Below are 25,396 nucleotides of genomic sequence, written 5' to 3' on the forward strand. Positions count from 1 at the left end.
CGATAGCGGTCTTACGTGCTTGGGCGCTGCCCACGTTAAGACAGCGTTCATGGATGGGTCATGTTCTCACTATGAGAGCGTGACCATGGCAACATTGCGGTCACAGTTTTTTCCTTCCTTAGAGGAAAAAGCCACCCCAGCGGCTCGGTCCTTCTACCTACGGGTTTGAGGCCACGTCGGTTAGCACTGGGGGCGATTTGGGGACCCCAATGGGAGCCACTCTGCCGGGTAACTCCCCACGGACCTCCCATTCCCCAGTATGCTCCTTTGCCTCGCTGGGATGAGACTGCCAGCTCGTCTCAAGGCGAGTTCGCGCTCGTGAAGTGGATGAGCTCTCGATTGCAGCATCGGAGAATGGGCTGACGCTGAGGACTCGACTGGGCTCCCACCTTCATGTGCGGTCGCCCAGTTGCAGGCTGACACGCAGCTGTCAGCCATGCTTGCCCGGGAATCTGTGTGCGTTGGCCAAACCCTCGCAGCTTGATGATTGGTTCCTGGGCCCCGGAGCGCCGCTCATGGCCGTGCCCCGGTCCGGTCCCTTTCTTCCCGGAGGTGCATGAGGAGCTCACAAGGTCACGGCAGGGACCTTTCACTGCCCAGACCCGGTCTCTGAGCTCCTCCGCTCTCACTACCCTCGATGCTGGGGCTGCCAGGGGGTACTCTGCGATTCCCCAGGTGGATAAGACGTTGCGGTGCACCTGTATAGGTGAAGAGGACATGGCTGGGCTAACCTGTCCCCATTTTTTTGGCCAGTCGACTTGTGCCCGAGTTGCAGGGGACCTTTTGACGCTCGTAGGAGCATTGGTGAGGTTACGTGACGGCCTGGTGCGCTGGCTATGAGGCACACAGTGGTCTGCCTGTCTTGCACCGCCAGTCCACGTAACACAGTTCAGCTTATTGTGGTATTTTGAATAGGGACCCCTAGTGTCACTACTTCGACACAACGTCGAGTGAGTGACAGATAGGGAACATCCTGATTACTTTTGTAACCTCCGTTCCCTGATGGAGGGAATGAGACGTTGTATCCCTCTTGCCACAACACTGAACTACACGCTGAAATGGCTGGGACCTTCTCTCGGCTCCTCAGCACAAAACCTGAATGAGTGGTTTCGAGCCAGCTCCTTTTATACCCGTATGTCCGGGGGAGTGGCATGCAAATTCCACTCACCAATTCATATTGGCCTTTTCTCAAAGATCAGAGGTGTTTGGGGCTCCCAAGGACGACCCCTTGTGTCACTACATCGACACAACGTCTTGTTCCCTCCATCAGGGAACAGAGGTTATGAAAGTAACCAGGATGTTTTCGTAAACTGTTGTGTTTAAACTCTATTGTGCAATGTTTTTTTTAACAGAAACTACAACCATGCAAACACTTTAACAAATATATTATCAGCTCAACTGGGTGCACAGCTTTTGTGTTTTTGTACATTGGTAGCACATATGAAACTGCTTACTGGTGTACATAAACATTCAACAGTACGCCAAAATGTACCACTTGATATGTTGGTAAAAAGCTGTAAATCAGCACTTTCCAGCAATGTTGGTTACCAAGATGCCAGAAAATGTAAAACATACTTTATGCTGCTGAGTTCACTCCACGAACCTACGTAAGAGTCAGAGTTGGGCTCTCTGCGTCATTATTCAAAACTGTTTGCATCCAAATGACCAAAGTAAGTACATAGTTGCTGCTTCTTCCCCGAATACATTTTAATATGTTAATATATTTTTTTTATACTCATTTTTTTCCCCTTCTCCATAAAAAAGTTTAACCACGAACTAAACTTAGCTTAAATAAATGTGATTTGTGGGCAGATGATGGCTGTCAGCGACATTCGTCCACTTTATAGTGAATGCTATGCAATATAGGGAGCGATTTCTGATTGTTCTGAAAGAAACTAATCAGTTGATTAGTCACCTGACACATGGCAGCAGCAAAACATTTTAACTTTTGCAGTGTGTGCCGCAAACAGTCCTGCATGAAAATGCAATAGATGCAAAAAAATTCTTGTGATTGAGCATGACTAGAACAGGCACCTCAGAATGCCACATCCCACACCGCCTTTACACGCTACTAGATTGTTTTTTGTCCTATGACCCTGCTCGATTTCAACATGAATCTTATTTGCCTGCACATGACATTTCAAATAATTGTTGGTTTAAAAATATTTACTTTATATGATATGCAAATCTATTACCCTTATTTATTTGAGCGCTTGGATTTTTCAAGCACGACTATTTATCAAAACAGAAAATGTAAATTATTTTATACCGTGCGACTTTCTGAAAGGCAAGCGCAGAAACGATGAACCGTTTTCCCCCAGCGCTTTCATTTTGTTATTATACTGTTTTTGCTTGCACTTTAAGCAACACATTAATCCTGAAGTAACGTAATGACTGATGTATTGTGGCTCGTGACCACAGATAAAAAAAGAAACGTCCCTTTTTCAAGACACTGTATTTAAAGATTATTTGGTAAAAATCCAAATAATTTTACAGATATTTATTGTAAAGGGTTTAAACAATGTTTTCCATGCTTGTTCAATGAACCATAAACAATTAATGAACATGCACCTGTGGAACGGTCGTTAAGACACTAACAGCTTACAGACGGTAGGCAATTAAGATCACAGTTATAAAAACTTAGGACACTAAAGAGACCTTTCTACTGACTCTGAAAAACACCAAAAGAAAGATGCCCAGGGTCCCTGCTCATCTGCGTGAAGGAGCCTTAGGCATGCTGCATGGAGACATGAGGACTGCAGATGTGGCCAGGGTAATAAATTGCAATGTCCGTACTGTAAGACGCCAAAGACAGCGCTACAGGGAGACGGGAAGGACAGCTGATCGTCCTCGCAGTGGCAGACCACGTGTAACAACACCTGCACAGGATCGGTACATCCGAATATCACACCTGCAGGACAGGTACAGGATGGCAACAACAACTGCCCGAGTTACACCAGGAATGCACAATCCCTCCATCAGTGCTCAGACTGTCTGCAATAGGCTGAGAGAGGCTGGACAGAGGGCTTGTAGGCCTGTTGTAAGGCAGGTCCTTACCAGACATCACCAGCAACATTGTCACCTATGGGCACAAACCCACCTTCGCTGGTCCAGACAGGACTGACAAAAAGTGCTTTTCACTGACGAGTCGTGGTTTTGTCTCACCAGGGGTGATGGTCGGACTTGCGTTTATTGTCGAAGGAATGAGCGTTACACTGAGGCCTGTACTCTGGAGCAGGATTGATTTGGAGGTGGAGGATCCATCATGGTCTGGGGTGGTGTGTCACAGCATCATCGGACTGAGCTTGTTGTCATTGCACGCAATCTCAACGCTGTGCGTTACAGGGAAGACATCCTCCTCCCTCATGTGGTACCCTTCCTGCAGGCTCATCCTGACATGACCCTCCAGCATGACAATGCCACCAGCCATACTGCTTGTTCTGTGTGTGATTTCCTGCAAGACAGGAATGTCAGTATTCTGCCACGGCCAGAGAAGAGCCCGGATCTCAATCCCATTGAGCACGTCTGGGACCTGTTGGATCGGAGGGTGAGGGCTAGGGCCATTCCCCCCAGAAATGTCCGGGAACTTGCAAGTGCCTTGGTGGAAGAGTGGGGTAACATCTCACAGCAAGAACTGGCAAATCTGGTGCATTCCATGAGGAGGAGATGCACTGCAGTACTTAATGCAGCTGGTGGCCACACCAGATACTGACTGTTACTATTCCATTTCTGTTAGTCACATGTCTGTGAAACTTGTTCAGTTTATGTCTTAGTTGTTGAATCTTTTTATGTTCATACAAATATTTACACTTGTTAAGTTTGCTGAAAATAAAAGCAGTTGAAAGTGAGAGTTGAAAGTTCTTTTTTGCTGAGTTTAAGAGGGGAAGATCTTGCTCTGAGCACTAGTTTTCTTTCTTCCTCTTTTTTCACGTTATTCAACTCGTTCAACTCATTCTTCAAACACAAACGCGATGACACAATATGTGGTGTCCTTGCATTATTCCACCACAAGGTGGCACTCTAAGAACAGAATGATTTTTGTTTTGTTTTTTTAAATAAGAATAATTTACCATGGAATGTTGATTTGTTGAAGATCAAAATCTTTTTGATCAAAACGTTTTATAATGTTAAGTGTTATTACACAACCCCAGGAAGAAGAAGAAGAAGAAGAGAAAGCTATGAATAGAAATATCTATCTACATACATAAACAGAAATATATGCCATTTACAGGTTTTCACACAGCTAACAATACAAAACATGCTTTTAATAATAATAACAACAATGATTTAAATCACAGTAAGTTTCAAGTTGTAAATAGGTTCACAGTAGAAATGTTAGTGATTTAACGCTGCTCATGAATGTCGTTTGAGATGACCAATCAAAGAAGGCGGGACTCACATTTCGAGAGGAGCAGTGTGCAGCTCAATGCAAAGCAAGTAACATGTTAGTTCAGCAGTCAGTGCCATGCACGATGTGAGTAGTGAAACTTTATGGCTTTGTTCACACTGCAGGAAAATCAGATTTTTCCACAAATACTATTTTCATTTGAGTGACTGTTCAAACTGCAAGTTATATGTGGCTAGATCAGATTTTTTCTGTTCAGACTACAATCCTTTTGCTATCATTTGCACATTAGTTGTCATGGTAACACAGCAAACTTGCGTATATTCACCATGCATGATATTTTAGCGATGGATATTTTACCATTGATTATGCTTTTCATGATGGCAGTATCCAAATATGAACATTCTTCACAGACAATGGCTTAAAATGGGAGAGGAGGCATATGCAATGTTTGTTGCTGCTAGTGTTGTTGCTGCCTGTTTTAACGGAGATGTCCTGTACCTTGGCCGAAATTACGATGTCCCATATGGGACACCTTTTATCTTGGGGTCCTGTATTTTAGCAAAGAGCGAAACATCCCATACTGAAGGCTTTGTGTCCCGTATTAAATCATAAAAAGGTCAGATAGTGAGACAAGACCCGTGTCCTGTGATGAAACTCTCAAAATGCTCAAGCAACCCGTATTCTTGTGACATTCAATACATTATAGGTTAAATTACTCTGATGTCACATCGCAGGAAACCGTGCTTCCGGGGTTTTTTTTTTTGTTTGTTTGTTTTTTTTTTTTTTTTTTTTTTGTGCAGCATATTTCAATTGTGGAAATAGGCAGCGCTGCAGTTTTAATAATCTTTTAAGCTTTATAGAATGTAATAATGTATTTTAATGTTAATAAAAGTTATTATAAATGGTTTATCTATGGTTTACAGTGAAGAAATACTGTGGGTTCTTTTCTGAAATTTCAGCAAAATAAGTTTAAACTTGGTATAATGAGCCTGTATAATCATGTAACAGGTTGATGAATACAGATCCTCACATGTTTAACACGCTTCTAAAGCCTAAGAAATGTGATATATAAAAATAAAAACTACTACTAGAAATGCAATATGTGTCTTTACTGCTTAAATTATTAACCCACATACAATAAATCATAATATTCTTAATTCAGTATGATCATATTCCATATCAAACTTAATAACAGCTGTTTTTTATTGAACAATATTATTTACTGCATTCAAAAAAATGCAAAGACATCATTTTAGCAGTATGACATTATTTTTATTCACTTATCCTTTCACAAAGAGTCCATGCACTGCGGTGGTGGAGACGGGATCGGTTCCTCCTGCTATATCGTATATAGTTGTCTTGATCAGATAAGATCATTGTTAGATCATATTTGACCTCGTATCTGTCACAGCGACATCATTTTGGAAATTAAAAAAGCAGTTTGCAATCAGAGTTTACGTAATTTCTTTGTAAAAAAAAGTTAATATCAACCAACAGCTACTGCGGGTCAATTTTGTCTAAAAAAGCAGACGCGATAACACTCGACGTCGACATATTCGACTATCCTCGCCGCACTCAGGGGGAGGGGCTGCTGGCCACCCAGCCTCGCCCTGGTCCTTCTAGAAACCTAACTGTTGGCTCATTGGCCATGGCAGGCATGGGCGCTGGCTTGTAGAACATGGCAGGTGTGGGTGCTGGCTCAGAACGTGGCAGGCATGGGCACTGGCTCGTGGAACGTGGCAGGCGCGGGCGCTGGCTCGTGGAACGTGGCAGGCGCGGGCGCTGGCTCGTGGAACGTGGCAGGCGCGGGCGCTGGCTCGTGGAACGTGGCAGGCGCGGGCGCTGGCTCGTGGAACGTGGCAGGCGCGGGCGCTGGCTCGTGGAACGTGGCAGGCGCGGGCGCTGGCTCGTGGCTGTGACGTAGCATGGAGCAGACTCAGGCGTGACTGTGACATAGCATGGAGCAGACTCAGGATCCGGGGCAGAAGGTGGCGCAAGCTCTGCGACCATGACATGGGACCCTGGCTCGGCGACCATGATGGAGAATTGTGGCGTGGCAACCTTGATGGTGGACTCTGACATGGTGGTCATGACTTTGGTCTGTGGTGTGGTGATCATGAAAGTGAGTTCTGGCATGGCGGGTGCTGTGGAATTGCTGAGTTCCTCATCTGCAATTAAGCAGTGAATGAAGAACCGCTCAGCATAAGAGCATAGTCAATGTATTGAGCCAGACTGAGGGTAATCTGACCGCCAGGCATCATGGAGGAGACCGGCTCATTCAAGTCTGCATGGAAAATATCTTTGAGGGTGATCTCATTAAAACCAACCTCGCAGGCCAGAGCGCAGAAGTTCTCCACATATCCTTCAGTGGAAAGGTTTCCTTTGTGAAGATGCAGTAGCTGAACTGCTGGGTTCATTTTGAAGGTCAGGTATTCTGTAACGTTGCTTAGCAATGACAGGCAGATAAAGACGCTGATGAAGTGAGAAAACCCAAGTGCATTTTATTTACAACATGAAATCCAAAACCGTAACTCCAAAGTGAAAACAAAACAGATATAGACTAGACTAGACTTGACTTGACTTGACTTGACTTGACACAATGTTACAACAACAGGACTTGACACAATGTTACAACAACAGGACTTGAACAAAGACAATGGCAAACATGAGGGCTTAAATACATGGACATGGGCAAACACATGACAATGACAACCAATAACAAGACTAAACTATAAACAAAATAACAAGACTAATAAACTTTAACTAATGAAAAGACAAGACTGCTAACAAGATACTTAAACAATGAACCTATGAAAACAAGACACATGAACAGGGGAAACACATGACAGGATCACATGACAAGATCACATGAGGGAACAGGAAATCATATGACATGAACACATGACTATAAAACAGGAACTAAACTATTAACATAAGACATGAAATCAAAAGATGAACAAAAACACATTTAAACGTGACAATCATATTGATGATGACAAATAAAAATGACACAATACTTCAATCCCTGTAGGTTGTGACAATTCTTGCGAATCTGTCTGTTTTGGAGCAGTGCAGTTCAGAAGTGCTTCAGGAAAAAGGTATCGAAATATAACATTATCAAATCAATGATATATAGGTTGAATTTCTGAATATTGTGTCTACCCTTTCTGTTGTAGTGTTTTGTAATGTTGCTCTGCTTCTCAAAATGTAAAATAGATTAGCACCTAACATATAAAATCTAGATAATGGAATGTTTACCATTGATGTAGATTGTAACTTATATTTCTATGCATTTTTTACATAAAATTAAGATGCACTATATGCAGCATCTTAGTATCACATATAGCCTAATGTCACACTGGTGTTGTTGAATGTTTGCTGTAGAGTTTGAGCAGCCACTGGTGTTCAGTGTTATAAATGTTTTCTGTAGGGATCGAGCAGCTGCTTGTGTTGCTGAATGAGAAGCCGTCATCCTTCAGTCCATCAGAAAGTGCAGCATGTGAGCGAGTCCAGCAGAAAGCTGTCGTCACACTGGCCCGTCTCAGCAGAGATCCGCTGGTTGCTCAGACTGCCATACAACACATGGGTATGAAGCAAAACTACAAACTTCACAATATAGCTGAGAAAAAAATACAACACTGAACCTTAAGTTTAGTCTTTATATTGTGGCTACAAAATAGTATTTGGACTGTTTAAGTCACACTTAATGCAATGTCTGAATAGAATTGCAGATAACAAAATATCGATATAATTGAAGATAACAAAATATCAAAGTGAAAGTCATCTGCAAACAAATGAAACTTTTCACTTTTCTGAGCCACTTTAGCAATACATTTTATGCAACTGTTGTTAAGGTGCTTTTTTAGTGGATATATGAAGTCTGTTCGGCTCAAGTTCACACAGGTGTCCTAGCAGAGTCAACACAGCGATAGTTCAAATACTTTTTGGAGCCACTGTACAGTACATAGAGAAAATACATTTTGTTCAAGCATCTTTTTAATGTGGATTTTTTTTTTTAAATGTATTTATAATTTATTAACTGGTAAATTTAAATTAAAAACATATTATTTAAAGGAATAGTTCACCCAAAATCATCATAATCATAATCGGCATTTCTGTGATTCCGCTCATACAACAGAAAGCAGCATAAAGGAGGGCTCTCTGAGCTTTTTTGTGTGAGTGGGGCAAAGTGCCACAAATAATAGACCAAGCAGTTGTCACTTGCGGAGGCAGCCTCACGCTAGGGTTGGCCTGGGGGTAGGAAATTATTAAGAAATTGAAAATGGGGGATAGAATTTGAAGATAGTAGAGAAGAAATTAAGTGAAGATGGAAGCACTGTAGAAGCAGTGTCAGTTACGGCCACCTGGAAATTAGCTCTCGCGGGAGCTGTTATTGCGTTGGAGGAATCCGCAACGCCTGAGCAGATCAGTTGAAGGCTTAAAAGCACTGACCGAGCAGAGGATTTTGCAGCAAGGTACCGTGGTAGTAAATATGTGCTGAAGGAGAAGGGGACTTGCAGTTGCAAAGTCAGGGGTCTTTACGGCTACGGTGAAGCATAGACAAAAAGGGCTTAAGTGGAATCATGGTAAAATACTTTACCATTGTCTTAACTAATCCACTATCGCTAAAGGATGGTCCTGCAGCAGCACTGCTGTAGTGGAATAGATGAGACAATAATAAAGGAGCTCCTGTGGGAGCAGGGAGTGGAGCACTGCTTTGGTAGTGGAGAAATTAAGACAGTATTATAAATATTCTCCTGCAGGGGGCAGGGAGTGACACGCTGGTAATAAGGGTGCTTTGCAGGAACTGAATTAAATCACTGCCTCTTATACAAATTAGTTAAGTAAAACTAATTTAAATGAGAGCTCATTGGCTTCACTTCCTGCTTCGCTACTGTTCAGATGCTTTGCTTACTGCTCCGTGCTATGCTCTCTTGCTTTTACATTTTAAACTCTAATTTTCATATCAGCATTTTAGCACGGTGCTTAAATAACCTGTTTAGGCACCCACACAAAAACTAGAGACTTTGTGACTGAAATATTACTACAAAAGGGTCAATGCAAGATCCAAAGGTGCTGGAAAGATCAGATGTCACAAAAGATTAAGTATCACATATTGCAGCATTAGTATCTTCAACCCCGGATACGGCTATGACCCAACTAGTCAATACTGGTATTCTTCCACCACCGATACATCTTGAAAATAGATTTGAACTATTAATGAATGGAGCCGAAGAAACACGAAGCGTGATCTAACATAGATCACATCAGTCAGCAGCTAACATTGCATCTAGCAAGTGTTCAAGGTTGAGGCGGCATCCGTGTTCTGCTGAGATCACGGCCGAGCCAGCACTCTGATAGTGGGTGTCTCCATTATCAGAAACATTGGCAGCCACACTTGCTGCTTTATTCGAGCAATGGTGTTTACGAATAATATAACATTGACAGATAATATAACAGTAATATGTAAATTGTGCATTTTCGGAAACACCTAACGTTAAATGGCACTGACGATTAGGGTAATTGACGAATAGTTAAGCCAGAACAGTAAAAAGGCAGGGCTCCTTTTGGAGCAGAGTTATAGCACTCCTGTGGCAGTTGAGCGGTTGAACCAGAATGGTAAATGAGAGCATGGTAAAAGGAGTTACTGAGGGGGCTAGGAGTGGAAGCACTGCTGTGGAATCTGCACTTCTATAAAGATGTCAAACTTAGTAAATTTGAAAGAAGAGTGAATAGCAATTGGATTTTGTAAGTTATGATAATGTTTTTCAGCATGATTAGGTGTTGCAAGACACCTGCAAACACATGTGAAACAAAAGTAGATATGTTATCACGCTAGTAGAGATTATTATTGATAGAGAATGCAGTTCTAGAGTCAATGGCCTGTGAGCCATCAAAGGTGAAGAAGAGTCTAGCAAAAGTAATAGTTCAAGTGCACCATACTGATTTCCAGGTCCATAGCAAATAGAGAGTAGGGAGTTTTGATTGCACTGATGGGGAGATAAACTTGTGCAATTTATCCTTATTTAGAAGGCTTAAATAACAGCCATCAGAGGCCTGCAGGCCATAGAAGGAATGTAACATATATACAGCTGTGTAACTGAAGTGCATGAGCAGCCATAATGGTGATCAGTGGTCCAAGTAGATGAATAAATGGAAGCTTTATTGTAGTGGAGAGATACTATTCTAATCTCCTTACAATTGTAAAGCAGGGTCAGAGAATACAGAGGCATTGTTTGGAGTGAAGTAGATTATTCTCCAAACATAATGCGAGTAATTCAGTTAATTCTGTATTATGTTGACATGACATGACTCGTCTCATTTTAATAGGGATGTACACATTTATTTGGAGTTTGTGCCTAGGAATTGGATTTAAAGGGGTCATGAAATGCTCTTTTTTTTTATAGTTTTAATAACTTCTCTGAGGTCTACTGATAATGTAAGTAAAGTTTTTTTTTTTTTTTTTTTTTTTCAGCAAAACAGTCATAATTTAATAATATATGATTATTATCCACCCTGTCTCTGTCTGAAATGCACAGTTTTGGCATAAGCACCTCCTTAAAACCTCAACGTAAATGCCCACTATTATGATTGGCTATCATTGTGCAGCCCTTCAAATACAGCCATATTTGAAACTCAGTCGGAAGAGTATGAGCAAGGTCCAGAATATTATAAAACAAAATTTCAGGGTATTCACAATAAGCACATCCAACACATTGCATCCAAATATTTTAAACTGTCAAGCACAACTGTTAACACTCAGCACCATAAACTATGAAACAGTCATGACATTTGAAATATTAATGAATTAAACATTTTTACTTATGTTTTTAATTGGGTCCAAGTGTTTTTAACTGCCCCATCCTTCAATAATAGTTCCTTTGTAAAGCTTGAATCATATTATTACTGGTTCACAAGCAATTCATGCTGATATAAGCCGAAAAAACACACATACATAGTCCAAAGCACGGTGCAACAAGACACACACATCGCATCGCTGGAAACGCATCAAAATGGTCAAAGACGTCCATCTAGTACGTTTATATTCACCAACAATTAAAAATAGCGCAAATGAGCGAAAGAGCGCGTCAATGACAGCAAGAGGCAATGTTTTAACTTGACACCGCATCTTTTAAAAGCAGTGCCAGATACATGGCAGGTCAAAGACGTCTGTGTAGTGCATGTTTATATACAAAAATTATTCAAAATAGTCCAGATGGTTCCCCTTTAGTGTTCAGGAATTGTTAGGCCACACTAGGCCTGTCTGTCTTGCTCTCTCTCAGTTTACGAACTGAAGCACCAGTGGGCAGGGCCAACAATGCAGTGATGTAAAGTAGGCATTGATGATTTTTCGCAGTAGAGGCAGTCATGAATTAATGGGACCCCAAATGTCATAGGAAGTAGAGAATGAGGCGTTTTTGCAGCTCAGTTTCAATAAATGCTTTTATTGCATTGGGGATTAAGTTTTGAGTTCTGAAATTTACAGTATGTTTTTATAGTAGAATGATCTCTTATATGTCAAAATATCAAGGAAAATTTGATATCTCATGACATGACCCCTTTAATAAACACTATGTGGACACCATTTGTGCAGTAATGTTGTGAACAGGGTTTGAAATTAACACCAACCAGCCAAATGCGGGTAAAAAATGGCTGTGGCAGGTAACTCAGTCACCCTTACTAGCCACTTTGGCGGGTGACATTTTCAGGGTTTTTCCTGCATTGAAAATTCTGTAAATGTCAGGCGACTCAGCATCACTGCCAAAGCAAATTTAATGGTAGCCTTTTCATCTCGAATCTCACTTTATAAGCACTAATATGCCTCTTGTAACTTACACACGCATATGTGTGGGGCGAATGAAGCATGCTTTCATGCACACTGTCGCAGTGCATATCTCTCAGGCTGCGTTTCCACTGGCACGGAAGAAATCCGCTCAAAGCCACACGCAACGCTAGGGAACAGCTTGCTCTGCGCCATTGTCAATCCCACAATCCACCTCTTGAGTGTGGCGCTCATATGGTCATAGCTCTTGTCCAGCACAGAGTGAAACCTGCGTGATTCAGTCGGGCATCACTTGATATCACAGTGGCAAATATACATTATCAGTTTTTAAAATACACATCATCATCCTTACTAAAATGTTTGTTTGTTTTTTACTACACTTGTTTTACTGCTGCTATGGCAACGATCTCACGCTAAAAGGTCTGCTCTGGTTTGGAGAGATGAAAAGATGTTTGAAATTAGAGTTGCGGTTATTTGAAAGGAAATCTGCATGTGTTATTGGACCTGCGTTCCAAATGGGATAAATCACCCTCTGAAAGGCACTTTGAAGGGAGAACAATCATAATAGTCATGCTGTAAGATTGCTTCAAACAGAATTTCCGATAAAAATTACCTAAAAAAGGACTTCCGAATGACCATTATTTTTTTAGCCCCACACCTTTGAGCCCTCCAAAGCTCTCTCTCCAAAGTCTTCAAAGGGAATACGGCATAGGGATGATCACTTCTGAATGGAACGCACCCTAAAACGAGCTGCACGGCAAGGTAATCCAGGCTGACAGGAAGCACCTGTGTGGGAGAACAGGATTGAAACACTGGAGTACACTGGAATAATGTTGGAATTCAATTGCTAATCATTTGATTTCCTTGCCTTAAACTAAAGCTGTAATAGAGCTCAAGTGATGTGCAGCCGTAGCAGTGCCCATCGCGGAGGCAGCCTCACGCCATATAGGGTGGAAAGTTAAGATGAGAGGACCTGTATGCAGCCATAGGGAGCTGTACAACAGGTATACACTGAAGCAGTGGCCGCTTTGCAGAGGCAGCCTCAATGCCAGTGTCTGCTTCGGTGAGGAAAGATTAGAATGAAAAAAAGGTAGGGCAAAAAACAACAGTTAAAGTGGCAGCCACCGTTGCCATGAAATATGAAAATAGTGAGCTTCTGTGGTAGCTTTTGTTGAATAACATGACAATTGCGAAGGAAGAGCTTATCTGTTGAGGGCAAATGCTTCACGCAGAGTAGTGGGTCATTCAAGTCTGTCGCATGGATCTCTCATGGGTAAGTGGGCGGGGCCAAATTCCGGAAGAATTGTCGCAGCGGTGAGGTACGCTGTGGTTTATATATGCTTACTCTGGCGTTGTGATTGGTTGGATTAAATGTAAATACTCCTCCTGAACTGTAAAGTGAGTCACTATCATCTGCCACTGTGTTCCACAATAAGAAATAAAGTCATACAGGTTTGGAATGACATGAGTGTGAATAAATTATGACAAAATATACTGTATATGTATATTTTTAGGTGAACTATTCCTTTTAAGCTGTGACACATTTGTATTTATTTAAAGCTTGTAAGAGAACTGTGTTTTACCACTTCTGGTGTTTCTTATTGAAATTATATTATAAGCACAGAAAAAGAAATTGTAAAAGCACAACACATGTATAATAGTCCTTATTTCCTTAGCTGTTCCTCGTCTCATTGAGTTGTGTCGGTCGCCAGCAGAAAGGAACAACAGTGACTCTGTGCTTGTGGCCTGTCTGGTAACGAAATAATTTTAACATTTTGCTTAAACATACATGTTGCATGTACAGCTGATATGAAAATTTTCTAATTTCTTTTGTTTGTTGAAATACATGAATACATTTAAATTAGGGCTGTCAGGGGGCCTGGGGTAGCTCAGTGAGTATTGACGCTGACTACCACCCCTGGAGTTGCGAGTTCGAATCCAGGGCGTGCTGAGTGACTCCAGCTAGGTCTCCTAAGCAACCAAATTGGCCCGGTTGCTAGGGAGGGTAGAGTCACATGGGATTAGTGGTTCTCGCTCTCAATGGGATGAGTGGTAATTTGTGCGTGAATCGCGGAGAATAGCATGTGCCTCCACATGCTGAGTCTCCGTGGTGTCATGCACAACGAGCCACGTGATAAGATGCGCGGATTGTCTCAGAAGCGGAGGCAATTGAGAATTGTCCTCCGCCACCTGGATTGAGGTGAGTAACCGTGCCACCACGAGGACATAGTAAGTAGTGGGAATTGGGCGTTCCAAATTGGGAGAAAAATAAAATAATGAAATTTGACACCATATATAATTATTTTCCTGTCAAAATACACTTATTTCCATGTTACAAAAGAAAACAAAACAATATATAGCAATATAATACTTTATTAACATTTTCCAAACAAAGCGTTCCACAATATAGACAGAAATGCACTAAAATAGCACCAATTCAAGTAATTCATGGCATGCTTCAGTGGTAATTAAAATGCGCTGAAAATACTTGATTTCTATCACAAGTCCCATCTAGGCTTGTTTTGTACATCAAATAATACCGCTAAGATCTCCTTTTTCCATCATCTTATCACTGACAGGGAAGCGCTGTTGTGGTGTGTCCGTCACTGTAATGACTCCGGGTGGACACATTACAATGGTTCCACCCTCCCAAGTGTTTATGCTAGTTTATGCTGTATTAACGGTAATACAAAACGGTAATTGCTATTAAGAAAAACCAGTTTAACCCGTTAAACTTTTTAAATTAATTGCATGCGATTAACACGTTAATTCCAACAGCTCTAATTTAAATATATCTGCATTTACAGTGTTATCAGTTATCAGATATCTGTCTGTAATATAATTATAATATAAAATAGTGTAATATAATTACACACAGGTCTTAAGACAGTGTTATGATAAGCAGCAGGCTATTCTCTGTGACAGTGTACATATATATAGCATACCTTGTTTCCACTCAATTGCCTTAGAAAGTAGAAGTGTTGCATATAAATGTAGCAGGTACTTATGCGTCTGTGGCTGCACAGTGTTGACTTTGTTATTGCAGCTGGAATACATGCAGCCAATGGAAATGTGTCTCTATTACTGCAGCATGCTGTGTACAAAAGTTTTAATGATATCTATCTTGGCTCCCATAGAGCCCTGTAATGAGCTATGTTTTAAGCTCCCTTTTATGTGGTCTCAAACTAGACCACCTTCTGCTGCCAACCAAATAAAACACACAACAAGTGATTAAGCTCCTAATTAATTGGAGCAGGAGCCAGGGCAGGCCTCCCATACAGACTCAAAGTTAACATGTCATATCTGAACATTTATTCTCTCAGCCAGCAGACTCCTCCGTCAGGAAGTTTGTATATTGTGAGAAACAGTTAAAAAAAGAACAAAGCATACAGCCTTTGTTTTAGAAGCATTTCGGGACACGCGAAACAGATAACTCATCTGCATCTGGCTCGGCAACAGAAAGCGCTCACTCGTTCACTTATTCACTATTTCCTATATAGTGAATGGCACTTAGTGCACAATATCAGCAAGGAATGAATGAAACTGAGTGAGCGAATTGTGATGCTGATGTATACACTGTGCATCTGAGAGACATGAACCTTACTTTGGAAAATAATAATATTAATAATGATTATTCTTATAAAAAAGATATATTAATACAATAAGTCTTCATTTTGTTCATCATGTTTAGTATATAAGGGAGCCTGGGGGCAAGTTGTCACAAGTGCTATAGCTCAGTATCGAAAAGATTTGGAGTAACAAATCTAAATGTGCGAATGCACGTTGCCTCTAGCAAATGCACGGATGCAAAAACAATATATGCAATATATGCAACACATAGGAGGGGCCCACACAAAGGAGGGTGCCAAATCATCCCAAAGGGGTGGGATGGCGAAATGTTAAAGGGGCTGTGAATGTTGATATATTGTACACACCCCTGTAAATGGGTCGTTGCACTCCTGAGCAGTTGTTTTCTAATGTGGTTTCAAAAACCTAGTTCATAATCCTTTAAAATAGATTTATGGGAAAATTTTATATATATATATATATATATATATATACACTATATTTCCAAAAGTATTCGCTCATCTGCCTTTAGACGCATATGAACTTAAGTGACATCCCATTCTTAATCCATAGGGTTTAATATGACGTCGGCCCACCCTTTGCAGCTATAACAGCTTCAACTCTTCTGGGAAGGCTTTCCACAAGGTTTAGGAGTGTGTTTATGGGAATTTTTGACCATTCTTCCAGAAGCGCATTTGTGAGGTCAGACACTGATGTTGGATGAGAAGGCCTGGCTCGCAGTCTTCACTCTAATTCATCCCAAAGGTGCTCTATCGGGTTGAGGTCAGGACTCTGTGCAGGCCAGTCAAGTTCTTCCACACCAAACTCGCTCATCCATGTCTTTATGGACCTTGCTTTGTGCACTGGTGTGCAGTCATGTTGGAACAGGAAGGGGCCATCCCCAAACTGTTCCCACAAAGTTGGGAGCATGGAGTTGTCCAAAATCTCTTGGTATGCTGAAGCATTCAGAGTTCCTTTCACTGGAACTAAGGGGCCAAGCCCAGCTCCTGAAAAACAACCCCACACCATAATCCCCCCTCCACCAAACTTCACAGTTGGCACAATGCAGTCAGACAAGTACCGTTCTCCTGGCAACCGCCAAACCCAGACTCGTCCATCAGATTGCCAGATGGAGAGGCGTGATTTGTCACTCCAGAGAACACGTCTCCACTGCTCTAGAGTCTAGTGTCGGCGTGCTTTACACCACTGCATCCGACGCTTTGCATTGCACTTGTTGATGTATGGCTTGGATGCAGCTGCTCGGCCATGGAAACCCATTCCATGAAGCTCTCTACGCACTGTTCTTGAGCTAATCTGAAGGCCACATGAACTTTGGAGGTCTGTAGCGATTGACTCTGCAGAAAATTGACGACCTCTGCGCACTATGCGCCACAGCATCCGCTGACCCCGCTCTGTCATTTTACGTGGCCTACCACTTCGTGGCTGAGTTGCTGTCATTCCCAATCACTTCCACTTTGTTATAATACCACTGACAGTTGACTGTGGAATATTTAGTAGTGAGGAAATTTCACGACTGGACTTGTTGCACAGGTGGCATCCTATCACAGTACCACGCTGGAATTCACTGAGCTCCTGAGAGCGGCCCATTCTTTCACAAATGTTTGTAGAAGCAGTCTGCATGCCTAGGTGCTTCATTTTATACACCTGTGGCCATGGAAGTGATTGGAACACCTGAATTCAATTATTTGGATGGGTGAGCGAATACTTTTGGCAATATAGTGTATATATTGTAAATTCTACCCTCCAGAGTAAATTTTCACTGTCATCATAGTTTTTAATAGCTCTTGGGTAAAAAAGTGAACATAATCAAACCACACTGGCAAATATTAAAGGGTTACTTCACCCAAAATAAAAAAAATTTTTTAGAAGAATATCTCAGCTCTGCAGGTCCATGTAATGCAAGTGATTGGTGATCAGGTCTTTGAAGCTCCAAAAAGCATAAAAATAATCCACTAGCCAGACTCCAGTGGTTTAACAAATGTCTTCTGAAGCAATCCAGTTGGTTTTGGGAGAGAACAGACCAAAATGTATTTCCTTTTTCACTGTACATCTTGAAAGCAGTTTTTTTTTTTTAACTGTGTTTACATAATTCAAGATAGCCAGCTAATATTCATTCAGAATAGTCATTTTCTATTAATAAAATAAATAATAAAAAAAAAATGTTAAAAAATGATACCGTTTAAAAGAACTTTTTTATTTTTTAAAATTGTTTGTTAAAGAAAACCAATAATTTTGCAACTTCTATGGATTAAAGTTACATCGAACACCACAAAAAACCTATTATCACAATAAATGTCTGTCAGAACAATGTGAAGAGAGGACAAGGACCCAAATGCAGATTTAACAGTATGGGTGTTTTTTTAATACAAAAACAAACAAAAACTACCCTGTAGGGGAAAAGCCACAGTACAGGACAGGCGATAAGCAGACTGGTTGGGCTGGAGGAACAGGTCAGGACTGGACCTGACCTACAGAACAGACACCTAACATGGTGAACAACCACAATGAACTGACACAAGACAGAGAACACAGGGAAGCAAGTAGCGAATTAACTCCAGATGATTTTTCTCTGCATGCCATTAACTCTGACTATATACTATATATATATATATATATATATATATATATATATATATATATATATATATATATATATATTAGGCTTGCCATGCTTTTATACAGGTAAAATGGGTAAACATTATGAAAGAAACTTAGTTAATTACAACAGTTCCTATATCAATAGCCAAACGAATAGAATTGCCTACATAAAGTCACCTAACGAGTTTGCCACTCATAAATAAACCTAAATGAACGCATTGAAAGCCAGCTGCTTTTTATAGACATATTAAAATTACTGTGTACGTGCACTTACAGAAGTTATTTTTAATTGACAGTAACAACAATGCAAGACGGGACGTGGTTTATCCCTTATTTTAGCGACTTGCACCCAAACTGCTCCCGAGCGTGTTGCAAATTTAGAGAAATTGACATGAAACACAGACACCTTCAGCATAAGTTGGAGATGCATCCAGCTGCAGACTCACATCAGGTTCAACTATTGGTGAGTTATGTGAGATAACACGGATGCTACATGACCGAAGCGCCTGCAGGGGAAAGATTAAGTAAGATCAATGCCATTCTGCACACATCTTCTATCATGTTTCCATCAAAAGCAGGAGAATTTCATCAGATATTTAGTAAAAAAAATATAGCATTCGAGTACAACATAACTGTTTACCATCATTGTGATTTCAAAACACCAGTAAACACATATTCATGACGGAAGACAGAGAGAGACTCAAATGACTGAGGAAAAACTGAATCACTTAAAAAAAAAAAAAAAAACAGTAATATAAGGAAAAATACACTACTTTCATGTAAAGTCTTTTCTATATAAAAACAAACAAACAAACAAACAAAACATTATTAATATGTACAAAGACAGTGGCCCTAAAATACCAAATAAATTTTTAGTCAAATCAAATCACTTTTATTGTCACACAACCATATACACAAGTGCAATAGTATGTGAAATTCTTGGATGCAGTTCCGAGCAACATAGTAGTCGTGACAGACTTCAGGAGAAGAGATAGAGAACACAGTCCCATCACCATCAATGGAGCACCAGTGGAGAGAGTCAGCAGCTTCAAGTTCCTGGGTGTCCACATCACTGAGGAACTCACATGGTCCATCCACACTGAAGCCGTTGTGAAGAAGGCTCATCAGCGCATCTTCTTCCTGAGACGGCTGAGGAAGTTTGGAATGAACCGCCACATCCTCACACGGTTCTACACCTGCACTGTAGAGAGCATCCTGACTGGCTGCATCTCCGCCTGGTACGGCAATAGCACCGCCCACAACCGCAAAGCACTGCAAAGGGTGGTGCGAACTTCCCTCCCTCCAGGACATATATACCAGGCAGTGTGTGAAAAAAGCTCGGAGGATCATCAGAGACTACAGCCACCCGAGCCATGGGCTGTTCTCACTACTACCATCAGGCAGGTGGTATCGCAGCATCAGGACCCGCACCAGCCGACTCCATGATAGCTTCTTCCCCCAAGCAATCAGACTATTTAACTCTTGATCTCCCACGATCAAAATACATCAGCACTGTACTTTATTACTCTTACTCTTATATCTCACACCGGACTGTCATAAATTATATTATTATTATATTATATTCTCTCTTAACAATAACACTGGCAACTAACTATCAATACAACCTACTGTACATTTTATATATACTATATATACTTTTTTATTGTATGTGTATTCTATATTGTGTGTATTGCATACTGTACATTGTATGTTATTATTTGTATATTGTGTTATGTGTAATTAAGTGTATATTAGATTTTAAATTGTGTTCTAAATAGTGATACTATTTTAGCACGTTTGTCAAATACTATAAACGGATGAGCCCAATTTTAAACGGAGAGCGCTTTTCATTGAGCTTTAAAAACTGAAAAGGCATATTAATTACGGGGAAGAAAACCCTTAACAGAAAAAATACTGCCACCATTGATTCCTTCTTTTGGGAAAGGTAGTGTTTGTTAGAAGGAAATGTGGATAGATTTTTTTTCTTTCTCCCTGGTCATAGCCTTTTTCACTATAAGCGTTAGGGCTGTTCACGATGAATGCCTACTTGTGTCCATCAGTGCTGTTTTTCAATTATTTTCCAATGTAATTATGCTCTAGTTGGACCTCTTTGACAGCTTGTCAGTTAAAACATTTTTAAATGTGTCTTGATACACCTGAATTCTGCTTGTTGCGTTTTGCGTTGTTTTAGCTCAAGGGCACGTTCGGCATCAAGACCGTTATCGGAATGAACAAATGTATGATTCCAATAAAAGAGTGACATCTCCCGTGGAAAGCCAATGAGCCAGGTTACACAATGCTGCCAAACACGGCATCTGAAACGGCAGGGAATGAAGTAACGTCATTTTTACTCTTTATTTATCCAGTTTATTTCTCTTCTTGTTAAACGAGATTACAGAGCTAAATGAACGGCATCCCTCCTCAATCTGTGAAAAGACGCTGATCCTCGCTCATTCGCGAAGTGAAGCAGGAAATGAAGCGTATTCGTTCAGTGGGTCAAACCAATGATGTGCTCCTTCACAGCCCGCACTCCAATACTGTTGGCTAGCGCTATAGTCAGTCTTTACAAGTGGGAAAAGCCAAACAAGCGTTTGGGGGGCTGAAATAAATTTTAGGGGGCTAAAGCCCTCCTAAATGGGGTGTAGCAGAGGCTATGCTAGGCGATCATGATTTAAGCTCAATTACACTGCCTATTGCGCCATCTAACGGTCTGCGCATGCATGGAGCACTATGAAGTGTAATAAAGATTAAAATCATGATTGTGCCTAGAGACTTCAGTGGCAAGATATACAGTGAAAAAGGAGTTATATTCTGTTCTCACTAAAAAAAAAAAAAACAATTGGGTCGCTTCAGAAGACATTGATTAAACCACTGAAGTCTGATGGATTATATTTAAGATGACTTTATCTTCTTTTTGGAGCTTCAAAGGCCTGATCACCAGAAAGTCATACACATCTTAGATGGCTTGAGGGTGAGTAAATGATGAGAGAATTTTCATTTTTGGGTGGACTATCCCTTTAAGACAAGACTCAAATATATTACGAAGGCAGAATTTGATCAGTAGGTTTTATTGTGTTCTTAGGACAAAAGTATTTTTCATGAAAGGCCTTAAGGTATGTGGCTAAACTAACTTTCAAAAATAAACCTATGCTGATTTCTCTTAGTGACAACTAACCCTAATCTCCCACATGTTCATAATGATTAAAAATAATAATAAAAAACTGGGAACAAGGGGAAAAAAGACACATGAACAAGCTTACATTATTGTATTTATTTATATTTTTTCTTTCCAAGCTGGACTGCATTTCTGAGTGCAGAGGAGAGTTGACTCATCCAACTATAATACTAAAATTAATTATAACATTCTTTGATTAGACGCATCTGTTTTTCTGGGGTGCTTTTTTATTTTATTTTTTTTAAATAAATGAATATATATATATATATTCCTGTTTGCGCACAGCTTCCCTGTCAAACAAATATATTTATTGAATAAAAAATCAAAATATCAGGTCGGAAGATGAGATTTTGTCGAGTTCCGTTGCGCGCTCTCTCTCTCTCTCTCTCTCTCTCTCTCTCTCTCTCTCTCTCTCTCTCTCTCTCTCTCTCTCTCTCTCTCCCCCCTCCCTCCCTCCCTCCCTCCACGTCTCCGCACAGCAGTGCAGCACACATCGGCACATCAGACACACAGACAGGCAGGCAGCAACCCCTCCCAGCTCCTATCCCAGTTGTGTTTTTCTTGGCTTGTGTGGAGGTGAGTGGTGATGAACAAAAGACTAAGCTACCAGTGCCTCGACTTTACAGCTAATTAGCCAAAAGACAAATATAGTTAATTTGTGTCTTGCTAACATGCATGACTCATGAGCTACTAGCTAATGTAATAAGTTAGCTAAAGTTTAGCTAAGGCAATATATCATGGCCATACAGGCTAATATACTGTAATTAATGGAGACACTACAGGTGAATACAATAAAATTTGTGTCTAATAATGTCATCAAAATCGCCACATTGATATGCAAATTAGGCGTTAACTACTTAAAATGCACTAATTTGCATACATCTGACAAGGCACTGCAGGTGAATAGGATAAACAAAATAACTAAAGCATATCACCACAGAACTTCCCCAGTTAATGACTTACAGCAAGAGTCTTTTCCCGTGAAATGTTATGTTTAAATATGCAGATTAGCTTGTTTTGGTTAATTTAGAAGAAATCTACAGATGCAAACGAAGGGTAGTAGGCTTAAAACAAACACCATCTAAATGTGTAAGTAAAGAAGACCATGGTCTCTGTGTGAACTGATTATTTTGTAGAAATCTGTTGAGGATGAAACAATTGCATGAGTGTGAGGGGATTAAAATAAATTGGTAAGGAAGTCAGAGTTGTGTTAATATATTTAACGTTTTGTTAAAAAAAAAAAAAAAAAATTTAAATCAATTATTATGAGTGCCCTTTTTTTCCACTTGAGCCCCTGCCCCCCAAAATGTCTGTGCACGACCCTGCCTACAGGTGATACCCGAATATTTTAATCATCCACCAAATTATCATTTACACTTTATGAAGTCTTCTGAATGAACAGTTATGTCACCTCAGTGAAAAGTTAAGCTGAGTTTATATCAAAAGATAAATCAACAATTACCTCATATATATATAATTTAATCTGTTTAATTTTAAAATGTATCTATAATTTTGGCTCACTTTAATGTTATTTTTAATCAAGTAATGATTTAAAAAAAAAAAAAAAAAACTAAATCCAGTGTGAAATAAGATTACAGAAATGAAGCAAGGTAATATACAGTCACCGACCACTTTATTAGGAACACCTGTACATCTAATTATACATGCGATTATCTAATCAGCCAATCTTGTGGCAGCAGTGCATTGCATAACATCATGGAAATACAGGTCTAACAGGTGTACATATATTATGTATATATCATGTTTAAATGCCCCCAGTGAATCTCAGTCCTTTCCACTACTGAACATACAATATAAATTCAAGAAAAGTGTAAACACCTTCTGTATGAAAAGATAGAGTATGTGTATTTTTCATTGTACACAGGCTGCTCTGAGGAGACTTGCGGTTGAATGTCCAGACAGTATCGCGCCCACTGATCATCAACAGCTGATCAAACCCAGATTAGTGGACTCCTTCCTGCTGTGCTCCAACATGGAGGAAAGCTTTGTCTGACAGACTCTGGCTTATATACACCATTGGAATTGATTAAGATGGGAAATAAAGAATTTGTGCAATTATTTTAGCATATTTATATATTACTAAAAGAAACCGCCTTTGTTGTATGTTTTTGTATAAAACTTAGTCACATGGTAGAAATATAACATGAGTCATGCATCATTTAAATGAAAAATCAATGTAGAAAAATTTACAAGAATAACAAAATTAAATATTTGTGTGTGTGTGTGTATATATATATATATATATATATATATATATATATATATATATATATATATATATTCAGCTGCAAATGCACTTCAAGGATTAAACAGACATTTTTAATGCAGTAGATCATTGTGAACTTTTTTTTTTTTATTATTCAAATTAGTTTACATTAAAACAAATGTTTGATACTCTACAGCTTGTCCTGAATAAAAAACCTCAGTAGATATTATTGTAACTGAATCTTTGCTCTTTATCTGTATGGAAAAACTGACCGATAAAGGGTGATTTGTCAAATAGAATTGTTTGTGGGGTTAACAATCTGCAATAACCATGGGGCATTGGTACACTACAGTATTCAATTGGTTAAACTAAGTCACACTGATCTTCTACTAAACCTGACAAATTTTATAAACTCAATTAGTACCTCAAGTGTGTAATGAAAATATACACTTTATGGTTAATGCTATGTGGACACCTGAACACCAAACATGTATGTGCTTGTTGAAAATTTTATTTACCCGTATTTCCCAGAAATAAAGTCACACCTGAATATAACATGGTATCTGCAGCTTTGAAGGAATTAAATGTATGTCTTTTTAAGACTACTGAAGGCAAAATTAAATTAAATTTAAGACCACTCTGGCATGAAAATAATGGTTTAAAATGACAATAGATAATTAATTAGCAGGTCAATGCAAAACCACTGAGGCTACTTGGATGTCCCTGGACATGTCTGTTATATTATATTGTGCATTTGTGTGAGTTTTCTTTTTTATATAATATAAAAACTCTAAATGTGTTATGAATTCATTATGAATACTTTACCTATTGTTAACATGTTTACTGTTTATATGCATTAGTATACACTATATGGCCAAAAGTTTGTGGATGCCATATGTGCTTGATGAACATTTGATTTCAAAACCTATGGCATCAATTTCCCCCTTTGCTGTAATAACAGCTTCCACTCTTTTGGGAAGGCTTTCCACTATACTGTATGTGGTAACGTGGCTGCAGGGATTTGCTCTCATTCAGACACAAGGCTATCAGTAAGGTCAGGAACTGATGTTGGTCGATGGGGCCTGACTTACATTTGCTGTTCCAGTTCACCCCAAAAGTGATCAGTGAGGTTCAGTTCTGGGCTTTGTGCAGGGCAGTCAATTTCTTCCACACCAGACACAGTAAACCATTTCTTTATGGACCTCACTTTGTTCACAGGGGCATTGTCATGCTGGAACAGAAAAGGGCTATCCCCAAACAGTTGCCACAAATTTGGAAGCACACAAAGCCCAAGCCATTATATAAAGAAACATTAAGATTTTTCTTTACTGGATTTAATGGAGTAACCAAATTTGTTAATTAGAAGGGGGTGTCCACAAACTTTTGGCCATATAGTGTATGTAGAAATTTACATTAAAACTCTAAATTAATTTATAATGAATGCATGTAGCCTGAAGTATGTAGAATACATTATGACCCTTTTCTTTAGTCATGTTTTCCAGCCAGATGTGTTGCAATCATTTAATTAATTAATTAATAATTAATTAATTATATTTATTTATCACACATTATATGTTTTTGTACATATACAGTGAAATTCTTTTTTTCACATATCCCAGCTAAGCTGGGGTCAGAGTGCAGGGGTCAGCCATGATGGAACAGTTAGGGTCAAGGGCC

General features: G+C 39.9%; 1 protein-coding gene across 2 annotated transcripts in view; it reads left to right on the forward strand.

Annotated features, from left to right (window-relative positions):
• Positions 1-24,258, forward strand: part of LOC127435879 (protein inscuteable homolog) — a 182,543-nt gene extending 158,285 nt beyond the window's left edge. For both annotated transcript variants that reach the window (XM_051689624.1, XM_051689625.1), the window contains 4 exons: positions 7,380-7,446; positions 7,779-7,934; positions 13,808-13,884; positions 23,378-24,258. In XM_051689624.1, coding sequence (XP_051545584.1) covers positions 7,380-7,446; positions 7,779-7,934; positions 13,808-13,884; positions 23,378-23,506 — 429 coding nt within the window. In that variant the 3' untranslated portion in view covers positions 23,507-24,258. The remainder of the gene's footprint in view (positions 1-7,379; positions 7,447-7,778; positions 7,935-13,807; positions 13,885-23,377) is intronic.
• The last annotated feature ends 1,138 nt before the right edge of the window (positions 24,259-25,396 follow it).

This window comes from Myxocyprinus asiaticus, chromosome 46 (assembly GCF_019703515.2).
Source record: "Myxocyprinus asiaticus isolate MX2 ecotype Aquarium Trade chromosome 46, UBuf_Myxa_2, whole genome shotgun sequence".
Classification (NCBI taxonomy): domain Eukaryota; kingdom Metazoa; phylum Chordata; class Actinopteri; order Cypriniformes; family Catostomidae; genus Myxocyprinus; species Myxocyprinus asiaticus.